Source organism: Natrix helvetica (assembly GCF_964273705.1).
Source record: "Natrix helvetica genome assembly, chromosome: 3".
NCBI lineage: Eukaryota > Metazoa > Chordata > Lepidosauria > Squamata > Natricidae > Natrix > Natrix helvetica.
The window spans coordinates 49,229,589-49,249,726 of NC_138549.1; the positions used below are offsets into that span (position 1 = coordinate 49,229,589).

The 20,138-nt window shown below is 40.2% G+C and overlaps 1 protein-coding gene across 6 annotated transcripts in view; it reads right to left on the reverse strand.

Annotated features, from left to right (window-relative positions):
- SH3KBP1 (SH3 domain containing kinase binding protein 1) overlaps positions 1 to 20,138 on the reverse strand; it is a 239,495-nt gene that overhangs the window by 8,936 nt on the left and 210,421 nt on the right. For all 6 annotated transcript variants that reach the window (XM_081947350.1, XM_081947349.1, XM_081947346.1 and 3 more), the window contains 3 exons: positions 8,208 to 8,317; positions 5,597 to 5,722; positions 2,365 to 2,630 (listed from right to left, as the gene is read on the reverse strand). In XM_081947350.1, the coding sequence (XP_081803476.1) occupies positions 2,365 to 2,630; positions 5,597 to 5,722; positions 8,208 to 8,317 (502 nt within the window). The remainder of the gene's footprint in view (positions 1 to 2,364; positions 2,631 to 5,596; positions 5,723 to 8,207; positions 8,318 to 20,138) is intronic.

The window sequence follows — 20,138 nt, forward strand, 5'->3', positions numbered from 1 at the left end:
CATTAGGTTACCCAGTTGAAAGTTCACAGCATAATGCCAACTGTCTGTCTTATTAAAATTGGAGTTTTAAGGATAACTTTGCCTGGGACAATGATTTAATTCTGCATGATATTTGGAACGCTGACATCTCTTATTTTATATATATATCAAAATATCATTATTACATACATATTAGCAGTTTAAGTTTACTTCAAATTCTTTAACATCTTCAATCATACTTTATATCACTTCTAACCATTTCATTATATTAACAATTGCAATGTACTTTTAATTCATTTCTGTGACCTAAGTCTCATTGCTGCCTCCTCTCCCCTGTCTGTTGGCTGAGCCATGGCTCCTCCCCCCTTCATATCTTGTGGACTGTCTCTTGTTTCATCTAGAAGGTTCTTGTGTTTTTCCATGAAGGCTTCTGCCTCTACCACTGTATTAATTCTCACTCTACCACCCTCCCAGAAAATCAACAAGCCTTCTGGAACTACCCATCTGAACCAGATAATTTTTTCATACAATTTTTTAGTTAGAAAGAAGAACTTCTTCCTCTTATCTCTTATTCTTTTTGGTATCTGTTTCAAAATGGTTATTTCTTTGTCCTTATATCTTAAAGGTTCCCCCCTTTGAGCCCCTAGAATCTCATCTCTTGTAGTCTTTCTGAAAAATTTAACATGAACTTCCCTTGGAACATTGTGTGTTCTAGCATATGCTGAGTTGATTCTATATATCAGATCAATATCCCACCCTAACTGTTGTTTATCTCTTTTAATATAATCTGCTAGCATTGTTATCATAGTCTCCCTTAAGTCTTCACCCTCCATTTCAGGTATATTTTGAAATCTAAGAAAGAAAGACATCCTTTCAAATTCCATTTTTTCCATGAAGTTCTCAAACTCAAGATTTTTTTTTTGTAAAGCCTTCACCTCTTCTCTCACCCCCACAGCACCCTCCTCCAGGGCATTTATTTTCTGACTATTTTGTAAAGTCTGTTGTTGATTCTCTCTGAGTTGTTCCTTTAAGTCCGCCAACTGCTTTTTTATTTCGTCCTGTCCCTTTAAGAGTGTCTGGAACATTTGATGAAACATTTCTTGAGACTGCTGTTCCCCCTTGGAGGCTTTAGGTTGTAAGAAGGAAGATAGTTGTGTTTGTTGGGGAACAGGACTTGAGACAGAAGAAGATGGAGCCGAGGCTGGTTTAGGAAGGGGGGCCTTTTTCGCAGGCATTGCAGAACTCAGAGAAAGTTATAAGTCTAGGCAGAAAAAATGGCGTCTGCAGAAGTGCACCGTCAGGGGGGGTCCACAGGTAGGCTAAGTCCAATGTGGGATATTAGTCTTTCAATACAGCTCCCCTCCAGTTGTAGTCAATTTTTCCCAATCCAAGGAAGATTATACAAAGAGATTCCTCTAGGGTTCACTGGGGTTTTGTAATTCCAACCCAGAAGATTTTTCAAAGACGACAGTTCATTCGTAACGGCAGTAAGAACGGGGGAAGAAATGCCATTTTGGCTCAGCCCTCTCAAGGGATCGGAGAGCAACCATTCAAAAAGTTCCCATTCATAGTTTATTAGGTCAGCTCACTTTCTCTCTTTCGCAATTGTTCAAAGGAGTCATTATCCCATTGCTTGAAAGAAGTGAATATCAAAAGGGTTTTTCTCCAAGTCTCTCTCTCTCCTCCGAGAGTGAGATCGTATAAAGCCGCTTTTCCGAGAGGAGGGGGGGAAAAAAACCCTCTCCAATCTTAACACTTTACCAAGATCAAAGAGTCTTAGAAAAACTGCTAATCCTTATTTACTTAATTGTTCAAGAAGCAAGAAAAAGACCCCGGGGGAACTCCCCTCTCACCGCATTTCTGCTGTTGCCTTACGTAGAGCATTTTCTTCCAATCTCCTCAGGACGAAGGCGCGCGTGACATGCGCACCCCCCAATTGCCTCCCGGTGCTAGGGCAAAGCTGGCAGCCCCCCTGCGGCCGCCGCCGCTCCAGGGGGCTCCAGCAAGCTGCCCCCTCGGCAGGACGCCCCTACAAGGCACCCTGTGCCCCCCCTGAGTCAGGAGGAGCCCACCAGGACAGCGAGCGGCGGACAACATGTCCATCGTCCACAGAAACCGGAAGTGGAATCCAGCTTTTGGTTTTCTTTTTGTATGCTGCATAAAAGCAGATAGTTTAATACAGGTGTAATAAACAAACAGACACAAAAATTATGCTGTGGGATACAGCGTTGAATACCTTAAATTTATAGTATTTGCCTGCAATTCCATTTTTATCTAACAGCATACAGTTGAATAAGTTCATTGATAGAGTTAATGAAATTAACAACAAGAAAAACCCATATTGTACTACCTGATTAATACAAGGAAAAGTATTGGAACACTCACTTCTGCTGGTCTTTCATTGTTTCAATGATAATGCGTAGTTCTTTAACTTGTGACCTTAGTTCTTCCACAGCTGTTTCACCTTGGCTTGAATGATCAGTCTTTAGCTTTCCTTCAGTACTGAACAAAGAAGGGGAATTTGATCTGTGACCTGTGGTTCCTACTGAAGTTGGATGAAGTATAGATGAAGAAGATAAGGATGACGATAAAGCACTTCCACTTGTTAAACTTCCTGGCTTTGTAGGCAAAGAGACTTTGTTATCAGACACCTGTGAAATAGATAACAAATATATTTGGAAACATAAATTTGGATCAGCAAGCTATACTTTTCCAGTTGTGTCTTGTTTCAGCTACGTTTGATGGTCATAAAAGAGAGAGAATAAATCTTTTAAATATTCTTTTATCAACTACTAAGCATGTTCTTGAGCCAGACAATTAACCATGAGAATGTTGTTGGGCAGACTTCATTCTGAATTGTTATTTCTTCCTCAGAACAATGCCAAAAAAAGAAGGTGGGAAATGAGAATATGAAAACAGAATATAAATCTTGTTTCTGCACTGTAATAGAAATAAAATTTAAGGAATGACCTTAGAGTTTTTTCTTTTAAGCTACCCAATTTAGCTAATCATTTTGCAGCACAGCTTTAGAACTACCATTCCACAGTTATATATCATAATTGAAGAAAGTATAAAATGAAGGTGAAGAACATGCTTTACAATAATAAATTCTAAGATTCAATTCCAGTAAGCTCCATGTTGTATGTAAAATATATTTTTAGGAATCTGAAGATGAATAAAGAGTACCTTCTATTCTTATTACATTACTATGCTCTAGAACAGGGGTGGCGAACAAGTTCGACAAAAAGAGCCAAAATTTTAAACTGTGAGAGCCAGAGAGCCACACCATGCAGTGACCTGCCAAAACAGACAAACACTCACACAAAAGCATATAATTTTAACAATAATATATTAAACACATAATATAACATGCTCAGTCAGGTGTTTTTTGTTATAAATTTTTATAAACCCATTAGAGCTGCTGTATAACTTTTAAATCCATAAATAAGTGGAATCTCTGTCCACCTAACAACCTACAAGATTACTTGATGACCACAACCAGGAATGCCACACTTGCAGTCATTAAACAAAGCAGTCACATATCTCGCTTAATGACTGCTTTGCTCAGTGATGAGATTGTGATTGTAAATCGAGTACAACCTATACATGGGTAAAGCCTGGTCCTAATATTATCTTCCTTTAACCTAATATATGTATTATAATATATATATGAGTTTGGATTATCTTTGATATCTATTACAATTACAGGCTGTGAGAAAAACACTCGTAGAATTTTGGGAAATATACTAACCATGGAAATTCAATTAAATGTTTTCTCCTATTTAAAACTCTGCTGCTCCTGAACCCAGAGCTTCAATATGCAACCATTATTATTAATTTGAGCAATCATTGCATAGACCCAAGGATAGCCATATTTATTTCCATTCCAGAGTAGAGCTTAAGTCCACTTTCCAAATATCTCAAAGAAAAGTTCTCCACATCATTAGAACCTCACCGGAATCCTGCAGCAACTGTGCTAGACTTTGAAGCATTATTTTTTTGGGCGCAGCAGAGGGCGCTTTTGAGCTAAACCCGGAAGTACGGTCGACGCGAGGACGCTCTGAGCTGGTGGAGAGGAGGCAAGCGTCGTTGCGTCGACCGTACTTCCGGGTTTAGCGCGCGATCCGAGCCACAGTATACTAAATAATGGTAAGAGGCAAAGAGCCTCATTTATTTTGGCCGCGAGCCGCATGCGGCTCGCGAGCCGCATGTTCGCCACCCCTGCTCTAGAACTATCATTCCACTGTAGCAGAAAATTGTAATGTGTATAAAATACAGAAACAGAGATTTTAAGAAAAAAAAACTGCAACATGAAACATCTGCCTGCTAGCTAAGCATGAAATTGAAATCTATACTAATTTAACTCAAGAGGAATTCAATATGAATAGATTCTATGCATTTGAAAAAAGCATCAATCAATGTCAATCCGAGCAGAAAATTTCTGTTTTCAGATATCTTGGGAGATAAAGTTTTGCTTGCTATATAATTTATTTTGTCAACTTGAAGAAGAGGCAATGGTGCAGTCCCTCCTAAATATGCCTTTTCAGTGTTGAGCTATATTAATCAATTATCATACTGTCTTTAGCCTCATCTTTTTAAGAATAATATAAATGAAATGGATAATAGTCAAAATAAGGTCTGGACATGGGATAAAAAGCAATGGTCACTCTGGTCAATAATATTAGCCCTACTTGATATAAGGAATCTTAATAAAACCAAAGCCCTACTTCTCCATAGCAGTCAATACTATTACCGTGTTTCCCCAGAAATAAGACAGGGTCTTTTTTTCTTTTGCCCCACAAAATATGGTCTTGGGCTTATTGAGGAGCACTTATTATTTTCTGGGGCAGGTGAGAAGCGAGGCGTGCCTTTTACCTTTCCAGCTCTGTTGCGTTCCTCGCCATAGTGCTCAGGAAAGAGGCTGGTAAAAAAAAAACCTTCTTGCAAGTTCAATCAAACTTCTTGAAGTCACGAGAAGGGTTTTTTTTAATCACGGGCTTCCCTGAACACAATGGCGAGGAACATGATGGAACTGGAAAGGTAAGAGGCGCGCCTCGCGGCCCAACACTGCCCACCTCGCCCCAATGGTAAAGGCAGCTTGCCTGGTTCCCTTCCCCGCCGTCCCTTTAGTGAGGAGTGGCAGGTGGGGGGGGGGGAGAAGCGAGGCGTGCCTCATACCTGTCCAGCCCCGCTGTGTTTCTGGCCCTTTTGTCCATTGAATGCCTCGCTTCTCCCCCCCCCCACCTGTCACCCCTCGCTAAAGGGACGGTTATATCCTCCGACGTTACCTTAACAGTTCCTAGGTCCTTGGTTAGGACTCGAGCTGTTGAGCTACCAACCAGCCCCAAAGGCTATAAATCTCACCAAAGATTTATGGATGGCACTTAGAAAATTCACATGTTGACAAAATTTTCATCTGTCAGTTACAAAAGGCCAGAGTGCTTGGATCTGCACAAATACTATGCCAATACATTAAGACAACCTAGGTTCTTGGGAAGAACCTAATGCATACAAAGGCCAACACCTCTATAGAACTGGCAGCTGTCATTTCACAGTTTTGGCTATAAAATAATGGTACCACCCTTGTTGAATGTTACATGTAACTTAAGTAACTTACAAGTGAAATTGTAACAGTCTTTGCTTTCTTTAATGGCTCAACTACTTTATGTGATAGGGAAACTTGTTCTTCTTTCTCATCTTCAGGACTCGGTGAATCAAAAAAGTCAGGACTAGAAAGTGAAGACTGTGGAAATAAAAGAATTTATTCTTTTACCTTCAAGTAATCAACACATGCACTTACTCTATAACATTTTAGTATTGTAACTAATCTGAAAACAAAAATAATCCTCTGTTACACACAGCACATAGTTTCCCATTAGCTGCATGCTTACCTACATTGATTGTGGTAAGATATGGGCCTTCCAACTATGAATTGCTCCCATCACCTCACTACCAAAGTACTGAAAGTAAATCCCATCCAGTACAGGTAGTCCTCAACTTGTCATCACAATTGACCCCACAATTTATGTTGCTAAGTGAAACATTTATTAAAGTGAGTTTTGTTCCATTTTATGACCTTTCTTGCCACAGTTGTTAAGTGAACCACTGCAATTGTTAAGTTACTAACATGGTTGCTAAATGAATCTGCCTACCCCATTGGCTTTGCTTTTGAGAAGGTCACAAAATGTGATCTCAGACAGCAGGACACTCCAACGAACTAGTTGCCAAGCATCTGAATTTTGATCATGTGGAATGGTTGTAAATGTGAAAAATGGTCATAAGTCACTTTTTTTAATGTCGTCGTCATTTTGAACCATCACTGAATGAACTGTTGTAACTTGAAGACTACCTGTAGCCCAATATCTCCTGTCATCACTATTTGATCTTAAAGGTTTTGCTTTAAGTGAAGAATAAGTTTGGATATCTCATGGACTTGTATTGAGTGGTGCAGTGGACTAGAGGTGGAACTCTAGTCTCACAATCAGGAAGCTATGAATTCAATCCTAGGTAGAGGTGATATTTCTCTCTGGGCATGGTGAGATTATATCTCCTGAATCTCTGCATTGGCAACAGGAAGGGCATCCAGTCAATAAACACTCAGCTCCATTCAGTTGTTGAGACTCCACTCTGCAAGGGATTATGGGGTCATTTAAAGACGATGATGGACTTGTATTGCCTATATGAAAATAAATACTAATTTATTGATTTCTGGTCACTGACCACCTGTATAGATCAAACACTATTTCATATACTTGGATTTCCAAAAGAAGGAATATATGATGTGAAGCATAGAAGTTATTCAGATAATTCTGTCAGATTTGTCTTGGGTAAGGCATGAAGGATATTGTGTATGAGCACAATTAATACACTCAGCCCAGCCCATCTTTTGGGCCCTCTTTGCAGCTACATAAACTGAATTCTGTTGCCCAAGACTTGAGATCCATCAATTAGACAATGATGTATATATTGTGGCAGGCAAATAACACTGCTTGCAGGTCTTTATCAATTTATGTTTGGTATGTATGATTACCATTTATTTTTTAAATTAGCAAAAAATAGTGACAAAATAAGGAAAGGTTCCTTTTTTAGTCTGGCATTTCCTGTATGCATATCTATGGTTTCACCATTAGTTTTCTTTAAACTGCATGTTGTTTTATTCTATTTTATGTTATTTTAAAATCTCATGGTTCTAACATTTTGTACTATGCAAACTGCTTCAAGAGAGATATGGGAAATAATATACAAATATAATTAGTTAATTAAAGTAGAAACAAGTAGGAGAAGACATATGATTTTAAATAGTAGGAAAAGGTAATGGGGAAAAGAATATTTAAGTACACTGATGCAGTTATTGCAAAATAAGGAGATAAAATGATAAAAATCTTAACAATCTGAAAAAACTTTAACTGAATATAGTATATACTATGCTTTTGCTAAATGTTATCCTACACATGACGCTCAAGAAGTACATCTTACTGAGTTGCTTCAAGGTAACATGCATGATTTAAAATTGCTTAAGTAAAATAAGCCTGAAGTAGAAGTAAAATAAGTGCATAAGGATAGAAATATCTTTGTATAAGTGATACTATTTTCTGCCGATTGTCCATTTATGCTGAAACTACAGAACATTGGATAGGCATCTTGTATTTCTCAGAATACCTTAGACCATGATTGTTGAAAACTGACAATATGATTTCTTGGCAGTTTTGAGATGGATAACAGATGAAAATTAGTGTAATCCCTTCAAGTAGTCCTTGGTTTATGTCCATTCATTTAGTGACGGTGTGAACTTGTGATGGTACTGAAAGAGGGGGATTTATGACCCAGAGCAACCCTGTAGTCATGTGATTCTGATCCAGATGTTCGGCACCTAGCTCACAATTACAAGATCACAACAAGCCACAGTCATTTAATTGAAATTTCCAACATTCCCTGCTGGCTTCCCACAAATAAAATCATTGGGAAAACTGGTAGAAAACAGATGTTGCAGTCATCTGAGTTCTCCACTTAATGACCCATGTGGTCCTCGCTTAACAATAGTAACCAAAAATGCCAGAACTGCAGTTACTAAGCGGCTCAGTCATGTGATATCATGCTGTATGCAAGCATTGCTTGGCAACAGCAATTCTGGACCCAATTACCCTTGTAAAGTGAGGATTATTTATATTATGAATAAAAAATAATTAAAAACATCACAAAAGAAGTTAAAATATGCAGATGTTACTTACAGATGTGAATGATTGTGATGGAGGTCTTCTGCCAGTAGCTTTTGGTCTTGTAGTAGTTGGATGGCTGAGCTTCTCTGCAACTGGTACTATGGAATCAAACCCTTCCAAATCTTAAAAAACATGGAAGAGATATTAATATTACAAGTATGATGAAACTTTTAAAACTTAATTTCTATATTATTTTGCATTAGTTTGATATTATCAAATTGAGACAGAGGGTGAGGTATTTTACTTTAAAAAAATATTTCTGTCTGGTCTTTATTTAATGCTATACATCATACATCTGAAAACCATTAAATAACAAAATAGTTGAAAACTAATTTAAATTTAGGTAGTCTTTGACTTACAAACATTTGTTTACTGACCATTCAAGGTTACAACAGCACTGAAAAAATTGACTTATGACCATTTTTCATATTTACGACCATTGCAGCATCCATGTGGTCACATGATCAAAATGTGAATGCTTGACAACTGATTCATATTTACGATGGTTGCATTGTTCTGGGGTCATGTGATCACCTTTTGCAAACCTTCTGACAAACAAAGTCAAACAGGAAGCAATATTCACTTACAGTAACAATTATTTTACTAACTTAACATCTGCAGTAATTCACTTAACAACTGTAGCAAGAAAGATTGTACAATGGGGCAAAATTCACTTAACAACTGTCTTTACTTAACAATGGAAATTTTGGGCTTAATTGTGGTCATGAGTTGAGGATAACCTATAATTTATTTAGAGGTGTTAAAAGAGTTATTAAACAAAATTTCATCTAAATTAAGAATAGATAAAATAAGATATACCTTCAGTTTTATTCCTAAGTATGGGTAGATATTTTAAAATAATTGTTATAATGAAACATATATACCTGTATGTTTTAAAACTAACACTGCAGTAAGATTTCTATGTTAATTTAATAATATTTAAAAAGCAATGATGAGAAATAGTTCAGAATTTCAAGCACTTACAAAATAACAAAGTAAATGGAATTCACATTTTAACTTTAAAATTGCTATTATTTCCATTAACTTCTCTTTCTACTATTCTTATATAATAGATAGATTAGAATTTCAACCATAGCATCACTTTGAAAATGTCTAGTTAGGATATACAATTGTTTCCTCTTTTCTCAAAGAAAACCATAATTCTTTCCTTAGATCTATTACCAAAATCTTGCCCACTGTATTTGTGACCCTGTCCAATAATGAAGTTATAAGCTGATTCTTACAAAGCTAAGGTAATATAAAAATGCATTTATAGAATCTCTAATTAAATTTGTCTTCCTGATGAGCCTCTGATGTTAAATTAGTATCCTTCAAGAAACATTTTGCTTTGGAACAATTTGTCAGCTGAGAATGACAGGGCACAATGTAATCCACAGATATAGCCTGACTCATACTTGTTTATTCAGGATCCCTTGTATTTCATCCAGATGTTACTATGGTGTTAGTATTAATGTTGTTTTTTAATTTAAAAGATTTATAAGGCTACCCAACTAAATAGTGTGACTTTGGCTGGCATAAAAGAAAAAAAATAAAATAGACAATACTATATAAATTATAGTATTTATATTTATATATTTATAAGCAGAAGGTAACTCCAGTTATTTGGCCCCTAATACCCGGGAGCCCTAACACCTGAGAGCCAGTTGGTGTAGTGGTTAAGGCACCGTGCAAGAAAGTGGGAGATTGTAAGTTCAAGTCCTGCCTTAGCCATGAAAGCCAGCTGGGTGACTTTGAGCCAGTCCTCTTTCAACCCAACAGGAAGGAAGGAAGGAAGGAAGGAAGGAAGGAAGGAAGGAAGGAAGGAAGGAAGGAAGGAAGGAAGGAAGGAAGGAAGGAAGGAAGGAAGGAAGGAAGGAAGGAAGGAAGGCTTTCCTAAAGGCAACAAGAGTTGGAAACTGTGGAATACCAGAGGAGATCATTCCAGAGAACAGGGATAACCACAGAAAAGTCATGCTTCCTAGATTGTACAATATGACATTGAGAACACGAAACTGGGAGTATGCCCTCCTTGTAAGCACTAGGGAACTACTAGAGTACTACTAGAGTACTGGAAAAGAGCTGATGTAGTTCCCATCTTCAAAAAAGGGAAAAAAATAATCCAGGAAACTACAGACTTATCAGCCTGACCTCAATACCAGGGAAGATTCTGGAAAAGATAAGCAACAAATCAGCAAACACCTAGAAGCAAACAAAGTAATAACCAAAAGCCAATATGGGCTTGTCAAAAACAGATCATGCCAGATTAATCTTATTGCATTCTTTGACAAAGTGACAAAATTAGTGGACCAGAGGAAAGCTGTCAATATAATTTACTTGGACTTCAGTAAGGCATTTGATAAAGTAGACAACAACCTACTACTTGATAAGATAGAGAAATCTGACAGCATCACCACTAGATGGATTCATAACTGGCTGTAATTCTTAATGGAACTGCAACTACATGGAAGGAAGTATGCAGTGGTGCAGTAGTGGGATACGTCTGGTATGCCCCGGTACGGGCGTACCAGTACCTGCTTGGAGCACCAGGTACCGTTCTGGTATGGTGCTCCAGAGAGCCCACCCACCCGCCCTTGTTACCTGTATTTGAGCCGATCAGGGCTTTTGCGCACGCGCACAGAGCATACAGCGCCTATGTGACGCTCTGCCCAGCAGCTGGAGCATCGCGGAGCATCACAGACGGTAAGTATGGATGCCTGCGCTGCGCACATGCTGCACACATGCATGTGGTGGACGCCCGGCCCTGTTGCACCATACCAGTTGCACTGGGATCCGGAACCCACCACTGCAGTGGGGATACTCCAACTGTCTGTCTTAGGCCCAATACTCTTTAATATCAATGACTTATACAAGGGGATAGAAGGGGAACTCATCAAATGTACAGATACATCAAGCTGGCAGGAGAGGCCAACGCTCCAAAAGATAGGCTCAAGATACAGAAGGCAGATACTTGAATACAGTGCCCTGTCTAACAAAATGATGAGAAAAGTAAGGTTCTACATTTAGGCAAGAAAAATCCAATGCACAGGTATAGAATAGGTGGTATCTGGCTCAATAGAAGTCACTGTGAGCGGAATCTTGGAGTCCTAATGGCCAATCATTTAAATATGAGCCAGCAGTGTGCTGCAACTACCAAAAAAACCAACACATCATAAGTCAATGATGGCTAACCTTTTTGTCCTTGCGTGCCGAAAGTGCACTCGCATGACCCCCCCATGCTCCCTCTCCCCCGCACATGCATGTGTGATCCCCCGCACCCCATTTTGGGCCTAGCAGGCCTCCCTGAAGCTTCCTGGGACCAAAGGTGGGCTGTGGTAGGGGCGCTGCACCCACCGCATGACCCTCTGCCCCCGTGCATGCACATGTGACCCCCACACCTCCCTGCACATGTGCGTACATCTCTCACATGCGACCCCCCCACATGCGCAGTAGAGACCTGAAAATCAACTGGCCAGCAGGAGGCGCGTGCACATGCACAGTGGAGCTGAGCTGGGGTGACAGCTCGCATGCCTGCAGAGAGGGCTCCACGTGCCACCTGTGGCATGCGTGCTATAGGTTCGCCATCAGGGTCCTAGGCTGTATTAACAGAAGGACAGAATCAAGAGAGTGTAGAGAAGAGCAATGCAGATTATTAGGGGCCTGGAGGCTAAAACATATGAGGAACAGTTGCGGGGATTGGGTATGGCTGATTATTGAAAAGAAGGAGTAAGGATGACATGATGGCAGTGTTCCAATATCAAAGGGACTGCCAGAAAGAAGATGGGGTCAACGTATTCTCCAAACCATGTGAAGGCAGGACAAGAAGCTATCAATTGAAAATAATCAAGAACCAACCTAGAACTAGGACGAAATTTTCTGACAGAACAAGTAATCAGTGGAATGATTTGTCTGAAATGTTATAAGATTTCCTACTTAAGTTTGGTTTGGTTTGGTTTTATTGGTCTTATATGCCGCCCTTCTCCCAAAGGACTCAGGGCAGCGTACAACGTAAAAACACATATGACAAAAGTTAAAAAAGATTAAATAGAAAATCCAATAACCTTCAATTGACAATTTACATCATATTTAGGATTAAATTAAAATTGACAATTTAAAATTAATAATTTATTTTATTCTATTCAGGCCAGGCCAGCTTGCTGAAAAAGCCAACTTTTTAGGGTGCACCAGAAGGACCGGAGGTCAGGGATTATACGAAGCTCCGGGGGCAGTTTATTCCAAAGGGAAGGCACTCCCACAGAGAAGGCTCTCCCCCTGGGGATCGCCAGCCAACATTGCCTGGCCAACGGCACCCTGAGGAGGCCAACTCTGTGGGATCATACTGGACGGTGGGAGGTTACCGGTGGAAGTAGGCGGTCCCGCAAGTACCCTGGGCCTAAGCCATGGAGCGCTTTAAAGATCATAATTATCACCTTGAATCGCACCCAGAAAACAACCGGCAACCAGTGCAGGCCGCCTAAAAGGGGTGTAACATGGGAGCACCTAGGTATCCCCATGACAACCTGCACGGCCACATTCTGGACCAGCTGGAGCCTCCGGGTGTTCTTCAAGGGTAGCCCCATGTAGAGAGCATTACTAGAGAGTTGGACTCCAAAGTCCCTTCCAGCTCTGTTATTCTATTAAAGCCTGCTCGAATTATGAGGTATTCCATATCTTTTTTCTACTTCATTATCTTGAAACATCTTCTGAGACTTAGACCTAGAATAACTTTATTGTCACTTTGAATGTACACATATTGGCATACATTAAAATGAAATTTCATTGCGTACAGCTCTCAAAGGGTCTCCACCTCATGACAAAAACATGACAAAATTAATTAATACAAAATTATGCATATATCCACATATATTATATGACATGGAGAAACCACACAGTCTAGTTCAGATGTATACATGTACATAGCAAGAAAGACAAATCTTGCGAGTTTACCAGTTCTCTATTTACCATGGAGAACAAAGCACTTTGAGACATTTCTTGGAAATCTCACCAAGTATATTCATGTTGTAGAACAGGGTCCCCAACCTTTGGGCTACGGCTCATTACAAGACCACGGGATAATTGCTACCGGGCCACGGGAGTGGCCAGCCTGTGCATGTGCCTCCATTAACGTGCATACCCACACTCATTTGAGCCTCATTGTGGGCACCTGTAGCCCCACTTGCACGAGCCTTATTGCAAGCGCTCGCAGCCCCACTCACATGAGCCTCATTGCAGTAGCTCATGACCCCCCTTGCACGAATGTCACAGGTGCTCATGCGCTTGCCCATCCCACAAAATCATCCCTTCTTCCCCCCCCCCCCTGCTCTAGGCTGCAAACCCAGAAAGGTTTGGGAACTCTGTTCTAGAACATATCACCATTTTGCTAATGGCTTTTTTTCTCAGGGGACAGTCAAATTAGGAATGGAGAAATCAAATGATATCAACAAGGATACCATTCAGAATGTGTAAGCTGTAAGATACACATAAGAAAGGTTAAATGATTCTTAGAATACTGCTGTTAAATGTAGAGAAGATAATTTATAATTGCTCTTTTCTCAACATGATTGTACAATCTCTTTCAGACCTGACATCATCTGCAGTTCTTAACCTAATAATAAATCCAATGCAGAAGGGTTTTTGACTGGTACAGTACGCGCGGACCAGTAGAGGAAATTGGGTATCCGTTTACATACCAGGGCAGCCAGAGGCTCCATACCAGTACGGGTCCTCCGCTGATTTCTCCCCCCCATTGGAAATGAGGTGGTTGTCAAAGAGAAGGAAGCGCAGGCTTCTTCCAACCGCTGAGTCCTCCACTCATGTTCCTTCCTCGACTGTGGAAAAAGCCCGCGCTTCGTTCTCTTTGATAGCTGCCTCGTTTCCAATGGGGGAGAAAAATCCATGCATTAGAGGGAAGAGAAGGCTGAGCTTCTGCTAGGGACTGCCTTTCCTCCCTCTAATGCATGGATTTCTCCCCCCATTGGAAACAAGGCAGCTGTCAAAGAGAATGAAGCGTGGGCTTCTTCCAACAGCCGAGTCCTCTGCTCCTGTTCCTTCCTCAGCTATTGGAAAAAACCCTGAGTTTGTTCTCTTTGATAGCCGCCTCTTTTGCAATGGGGTGGGGAGTAATCCATGTGTTAGAGGGAGGAAAGGCTGTCCTGAGCAGAAGCTCGCCTTTCTCCCCCCTAGTCAATTAAAGGTGTAAGAGAATTAAGATACCTTTGCTTAGCAACCGGAGATCAACAAAATAGATGTTAGATGGACCTGTTTAGAGAGTACATTCATGAGTAGAAACAAATGCCTGGATCTAGCTAGCCTCAACCTCAACACACCTGAGCATCTTGTCAGTGACCTATAGGGCATTACGATTGTTCTAGAGTGCTTTTAAAGTTCCCTCTCCTAAAAATGAGTTCATAATTTCTAGATCCATCTAATCATTCCTTTTCATAATTACCCATTTCCAGAATTCAGATGGTCATCCAATAGTATTCAACCAGATTACGATATGTGTCTTATTGATAAATACAATGTAAGTCCTGATGGATAAGGATAATTTATTCCAGAATCTAACAAACAAATCACAACATACTATGTGAGTTTCTATCACATTTTCCAGCAAGCCAAAATCAAAGAGGCACTCAATTGTGCAGAATTAAGTAATTATGCCTAATAAATTATATCTGGTAGAATCTGGTAGAATTACTGTCTCTAAATAAGAAAATTTCAGAAGCTATTAACCACAGTAAGGACTGATTAGAGCCAGAGGCCAGTACATCGATTCCAGAGAAAGTGTAAGAGAGAAAGAAGAGAAAGGAAGGAAGGGAGAGAGAAAAAAGAGAGACAAAGATAGAAAGAGAAAGAAAGAGAAAGAGAAAGACGGAAAGAAGGAAGGAAGGAAGGAAGGAAGGAAGGAAGGAAGGAAGGAAGGAAGGAAGGAAAGAGAACTTATGACAACAATTGAGCCCAAAATTTTGGTTGCTAAGCAAGAGTATTGTTAAATGAGTTTCACATTTTACAAGTTGGCGACGCCCACCCGGTCACATGATCGCCAAGCCACACCCACAGAATAGGCCACACCAACAGAATAGGTAGTAAAAAAATTTGAAACCCACCACTGATCCAATGTGAATGTAATGATAACAAAAGACAGCAACACAATATGCTCTAGGCTAGTCTTCATAATGCCCACCAGATGAGTTGTGATTGAAACGTCCAAAACATACCAAAAACATCCAGTTAAGGAAACTTTCTTCTCAAATACAGAGTTTGTATCTTTTAAAATATGAATACTGTATACTGAAGAAAAAGATAAACAGAATGATGGAATTGCCCAATTCAGAAAGCCTGCTCCCATTACAACAAAAGTCCACACTATTTCTACTACATCTGCTTAAATTAGAATTTGTCCCTTTGTCCATTAGTCATCTCCTGCCACATCCTCTCTCCATCCCTATAAAAATGCTTACACATAAGAATGAAGAAGTATGATTTAAAAAAGAGGAAAATGTGTGAATATACCTGAATAGAAATTATAGTGATTTTTTTTTGATCCTGCAAGGGGTCATGAGATTTGTACTTTTTTCCTTGTTTAATATCTGTTTGCTGACAGGAAACATGTAATTTTTCAACTTAAGTCCTTTAATATGTTTGAATGTGTGCACACAAAGGGACATAAAGTTGAAGTATTATTTTCAATGTTATAATTTAATAGAAACAAAGTACAGGTAATCCTCGACTTATGATCACAGTTGAGCCCAACATTTCTGTTGCTAAGTGAGACAGTTGTTAAGTGATTTTTGCCCCATTTTGCAACTCTTCTTGCAAAAGTTGCTAAGTGAATCACTGCAGTTGTTCAGTTAGTAACATAGTTGTTAAGTGAATCTGGTCTCCCAATTGACTTTGCTTGTCAGAAGGTCGCAAAAGGTGATCACATGACCTCAAGACCCTGCAACTGTCATAAATATATCCCAGTTGCTAAGCAGCTGAATTTTGATCACATGACCATGGGGATGCTGCAACGATCGCAAGTGTATAAACCGGTCATAAATCACATTTTTCAGTGTCGCTGTAACTTCAAACAGTCACTAAACAAATGCTTGTAAGTTGAGGACTACCTGTAATATGAGAGCTTTAATATTCACTCTTCTCCATCCCTGGATAATGTTTTTCAGAATCATTTTGCTTTAGTAAAGTTCAAAATCTTTAAACTGATTTCTTTCACATACTAAAGCCACTTTTCCTGGTCAAGGAACAGAAGGAGCTATCTTCTTCCTTGCCAAGTCTCCAAATTCTCTATCACATTTTCAAAAGAATGCTAAATGTATACTTAGGAAACATTCTGAAAACAAGAACAGGTAGAGCAGGACTATGAGGTAACATGGGAAAGCTCTGTTTCCCAGCCTTATCAACCTTTCCTTTAGTCAGGTTTTGAAACATCAGATAAGTGCTGTTCCATTGTTTCAGAGTCATTTTTCATGAGATGGACAGCTATGGTATATCAATTTGACAGACAGGCAAATCTTTTCAGAAAAGAATTCTAAACCCATGTCACTTTCAGTGTACAAGAACTAAATAATTACATAAAAACAGAATTAGGTTTACCAGATAGCTAAACCCGCAGTTTAGCCCTATGATACAACTTGCCTTTTTTCCAATCCCAGCCCTACCGCCCACTAAGAAGAATGATGGGTGTATGCCAGTGGTGAAATTCAATTTTTTTTTTAATACCAGTTCTGTGGGCACGACTTGGTGGGCTTGGCAGGGGAAGGATACTGCAAAATCCCCATTCCCTCTCCACTCCTGGGGGAAGGATATTGCAAAATCCCCATTCCCACCCCACTCTGGGGGCCAGCTAGAGGTGGTATTTGCCGGTTCTCCAAACTACTCAAAATTTCCACTACTGGTTCTCCAGAACCTGTCAGAACCTGCTGAATTTCACCCCTGATGTATGCTTTTCCTGACATCTGGTAGTAAAGCAAAAAAAAAAAAAAACTGACCAAATACTTTCTTTAACTTGACCTGCACTGAAACTGTAGGGACAGCACTGTTCCCCAGTCTTGTTCTTGAGAGTTCAGTTATTTATGCCACACACTCTTCTGCCAACTCAAAGTAGGACAGCTGTATATTAACAAAAATATGAAAAAGAGCCCTAAATGATTACTAAGTTATTCTTACATTCCTTTTGCTCAGTCATCCAAGTCATGGTTGTCCCAAAAGCGCTTTTTTAGGAGACAACTGAATTTTCTTGTTTTTTCTTTTGAAGATATTTCACTTCTCATCCAAGAAGCTTCTTCAACTCTGACAGGATAGTGAAGAATAGAAGGATTTATATTCCTTGCAGACAACTGGTAAACTGCATCCTTTTAGAGGGTCGTTCAAGCACTTGGAGGTTTATCTGTGTCTTCAGGGTCACCTGAGTAGTGCTCCTGGTTCCTGTAGTCTGCAATTTTTTTCCCTCTGGAAATCCATTCCTACTCCCACACCATTCAAAGGGTGTTCATTCTGAATTGTATAGCTAAAAGTCAGTAGAGATTCTTAGTCATTGCAGGTCATGGTTGTCCCAAAAGTGCTTTTTCAGGAGTGCTTCAATAATCCTCTAAAAAGATGCAGATTACCAGCTGTCTGCAAGGAATATAAATCCATTCAATCTCCACTATCCTGTCAGAGCTGAAAAAGCTTCTTGGATAAGAATCAAAAGATCTTCAAAAGAAAAAAAAAGTCCAGTTGCCCCTGAAAAAGCACCTTTGGGACTATAATCTGATGTAAGACATATGGTAATATGCATTGATGTGTCTACCCTGAAATGCTTTATATTTCAATAATGTTTAAAATAATAATTTAAAAATGCATTTTTTAAAAAAGAGAAAGATTGTAGACTCTAATTCTAAAAATGCTCAACCAGAATTAAAACTCAAAATTATAAATTTTAAGAATGTAATTCCAAATAACACGGAATTATTTGATTTTTTTTCCTGCAAAAGCCAACTAAGTAAATTTTTTTAAATATCAAAGAATAAAAGAAGCATTTTTTCCCAGGAATTGGCAGAGATGAAAGTGCCTAATCTGACACTGACTTCAATTCAGTATAGCATACAAGCCAACCATAACCTTTCAAAACATTCTAAGCAGACCAAAAGAACCAGAAAAAAAAACCAGGAGTCATCTGCAATAATAGTCTCCTGGCCCAAAGCCTCGTGACCCTACCCCCTGCCAAGTGCAGCTCACCTGCGCCGGGAGGCACCTGGTGGTGCTGGCGGGTCTCCATAGCGATGGCCGGTTGGATGTGGCACTGCCTCCTCTAGCCCGGGTGCAGCCAGAGCCAGCTGAGTGCCCTCTTCACCATGGAGACCCACCAGCACCACCAGGTGCCTCTCGGCGCAGGTGAGCCCTGCTATGCCGGGCAGGGGGGGGTCGTGAGGCTTTGGGCCAGAAGCAGGCAAGCTGCAAGCATGGCTGCCCCACCAAGAGAAGTGTTTGCCTCCGTTAGGTCCGTTGCCTCCAAAGGGCTCCTGGGCCGGTCTCTGGTTGTGGGGATGCTGTGTGGGACCACCTGAATGGCCGTTTCTTTCCTCCCCTCCGCTTGGCCTCCTGCAGCTGTCTCATAGTGTGCAAGTGGCGCCCTGCCTGGTTCACTTCTCAGTAGTTCCGGGATGCCCCAACGCCCCTGTTGCCACTGCTGGGATGGGGATGGGGGCACTGCCCACTGCTGGTACCACTCCTTCCGCCGCCACTGCCCTCTTCTCCCACCACCCTATTCTTCCACTACCGCCCTCTGCCCTCATCCCCACCGCAATGCTAGGGAAGAGGAGGCAGTGGATGCATGTGGCAAAGGTGAGGCAGGGTCAACATCGAAGTGGGCACTATCGGTTCTGCAAACCAGGCTGACATATTACTACCAGTTCAGCCAAACCGGTCCGAACTAGTAGGAACCCACCTCTGTTATAGACAGATGTAGCCATAGTTTCAATTGGGAAAAAGTGACCATCCTAGACCAAGCCAAGTCCAAAAATGCCAAGCATCAGAGCTGCTACAATGTTGCAATGATGCACTGATGTAATGATGGGAATGAGTCAGCAAGGTTTTTGGTTGTTATCTCTTTAAGAGCCTGTATAATAACAAGAGGCCCTGTTAGGGCATCTCTCTCTCGCCATGTGTTCTTCCCTGCTGTAATTTACTGATTGTTTGATTTCTGCCTATAGTGCGTCTATGTATAATATATATTCTTTTGTAGCTAAAAAACACTACTTATTACAAACCTCTGCTTGCTGTTATTGGTCCTGGGTTGTCTCATGAAGTAAAGCTGTGCACACTCTGACATCAAGGAATTTCTAAAAGCCTGGCACTCTGACGAATCAGCCATCGATAGACATATAGACATTAACAATATGTATTTGTTTATGCAAAAGGGACAATCACACAGCCAAAAAAGGAACAAAAAGACCCAAACTCCTCTCCACCAGAAATTAGCACCCAGATCAGCATAGATTAACTCCAAGGTTAACATCAGACCAACAATCAAGTAAACGATACCTCAATCAAGAAATTGTCAAAGAAGCCAACAGGAAACAGCCCAACCAAAGAATCTCTAAGACCACCCCCACCAACACTGACAGGCAAGCCACCAGAATATAAAGTGACAGCAAACTGCACTCCTTACTAAGTTTAAATTTAAGTTTTATTAGATTTATAGACCGCCCCCTCTCCCCGAAGGGACTCGCACTGTCAATGTTACCTAGTTTGGATAATGAAACATCTGCAAAAAACAAGCAACCTCAGAGAGCACCAAGGATCCTTCATGTCAACCCTGAGCTACAAATGTTCTCCTTTATTAGCACTGACTTCAAAAACTATCATTACCATGGCAGACTTAATACAACATTAAATCCAAAGGAGCATCTCCCTTGTACCTTGTAAATACAGCATTAAAAAAAATTAACATATTTTTTAAAAGAA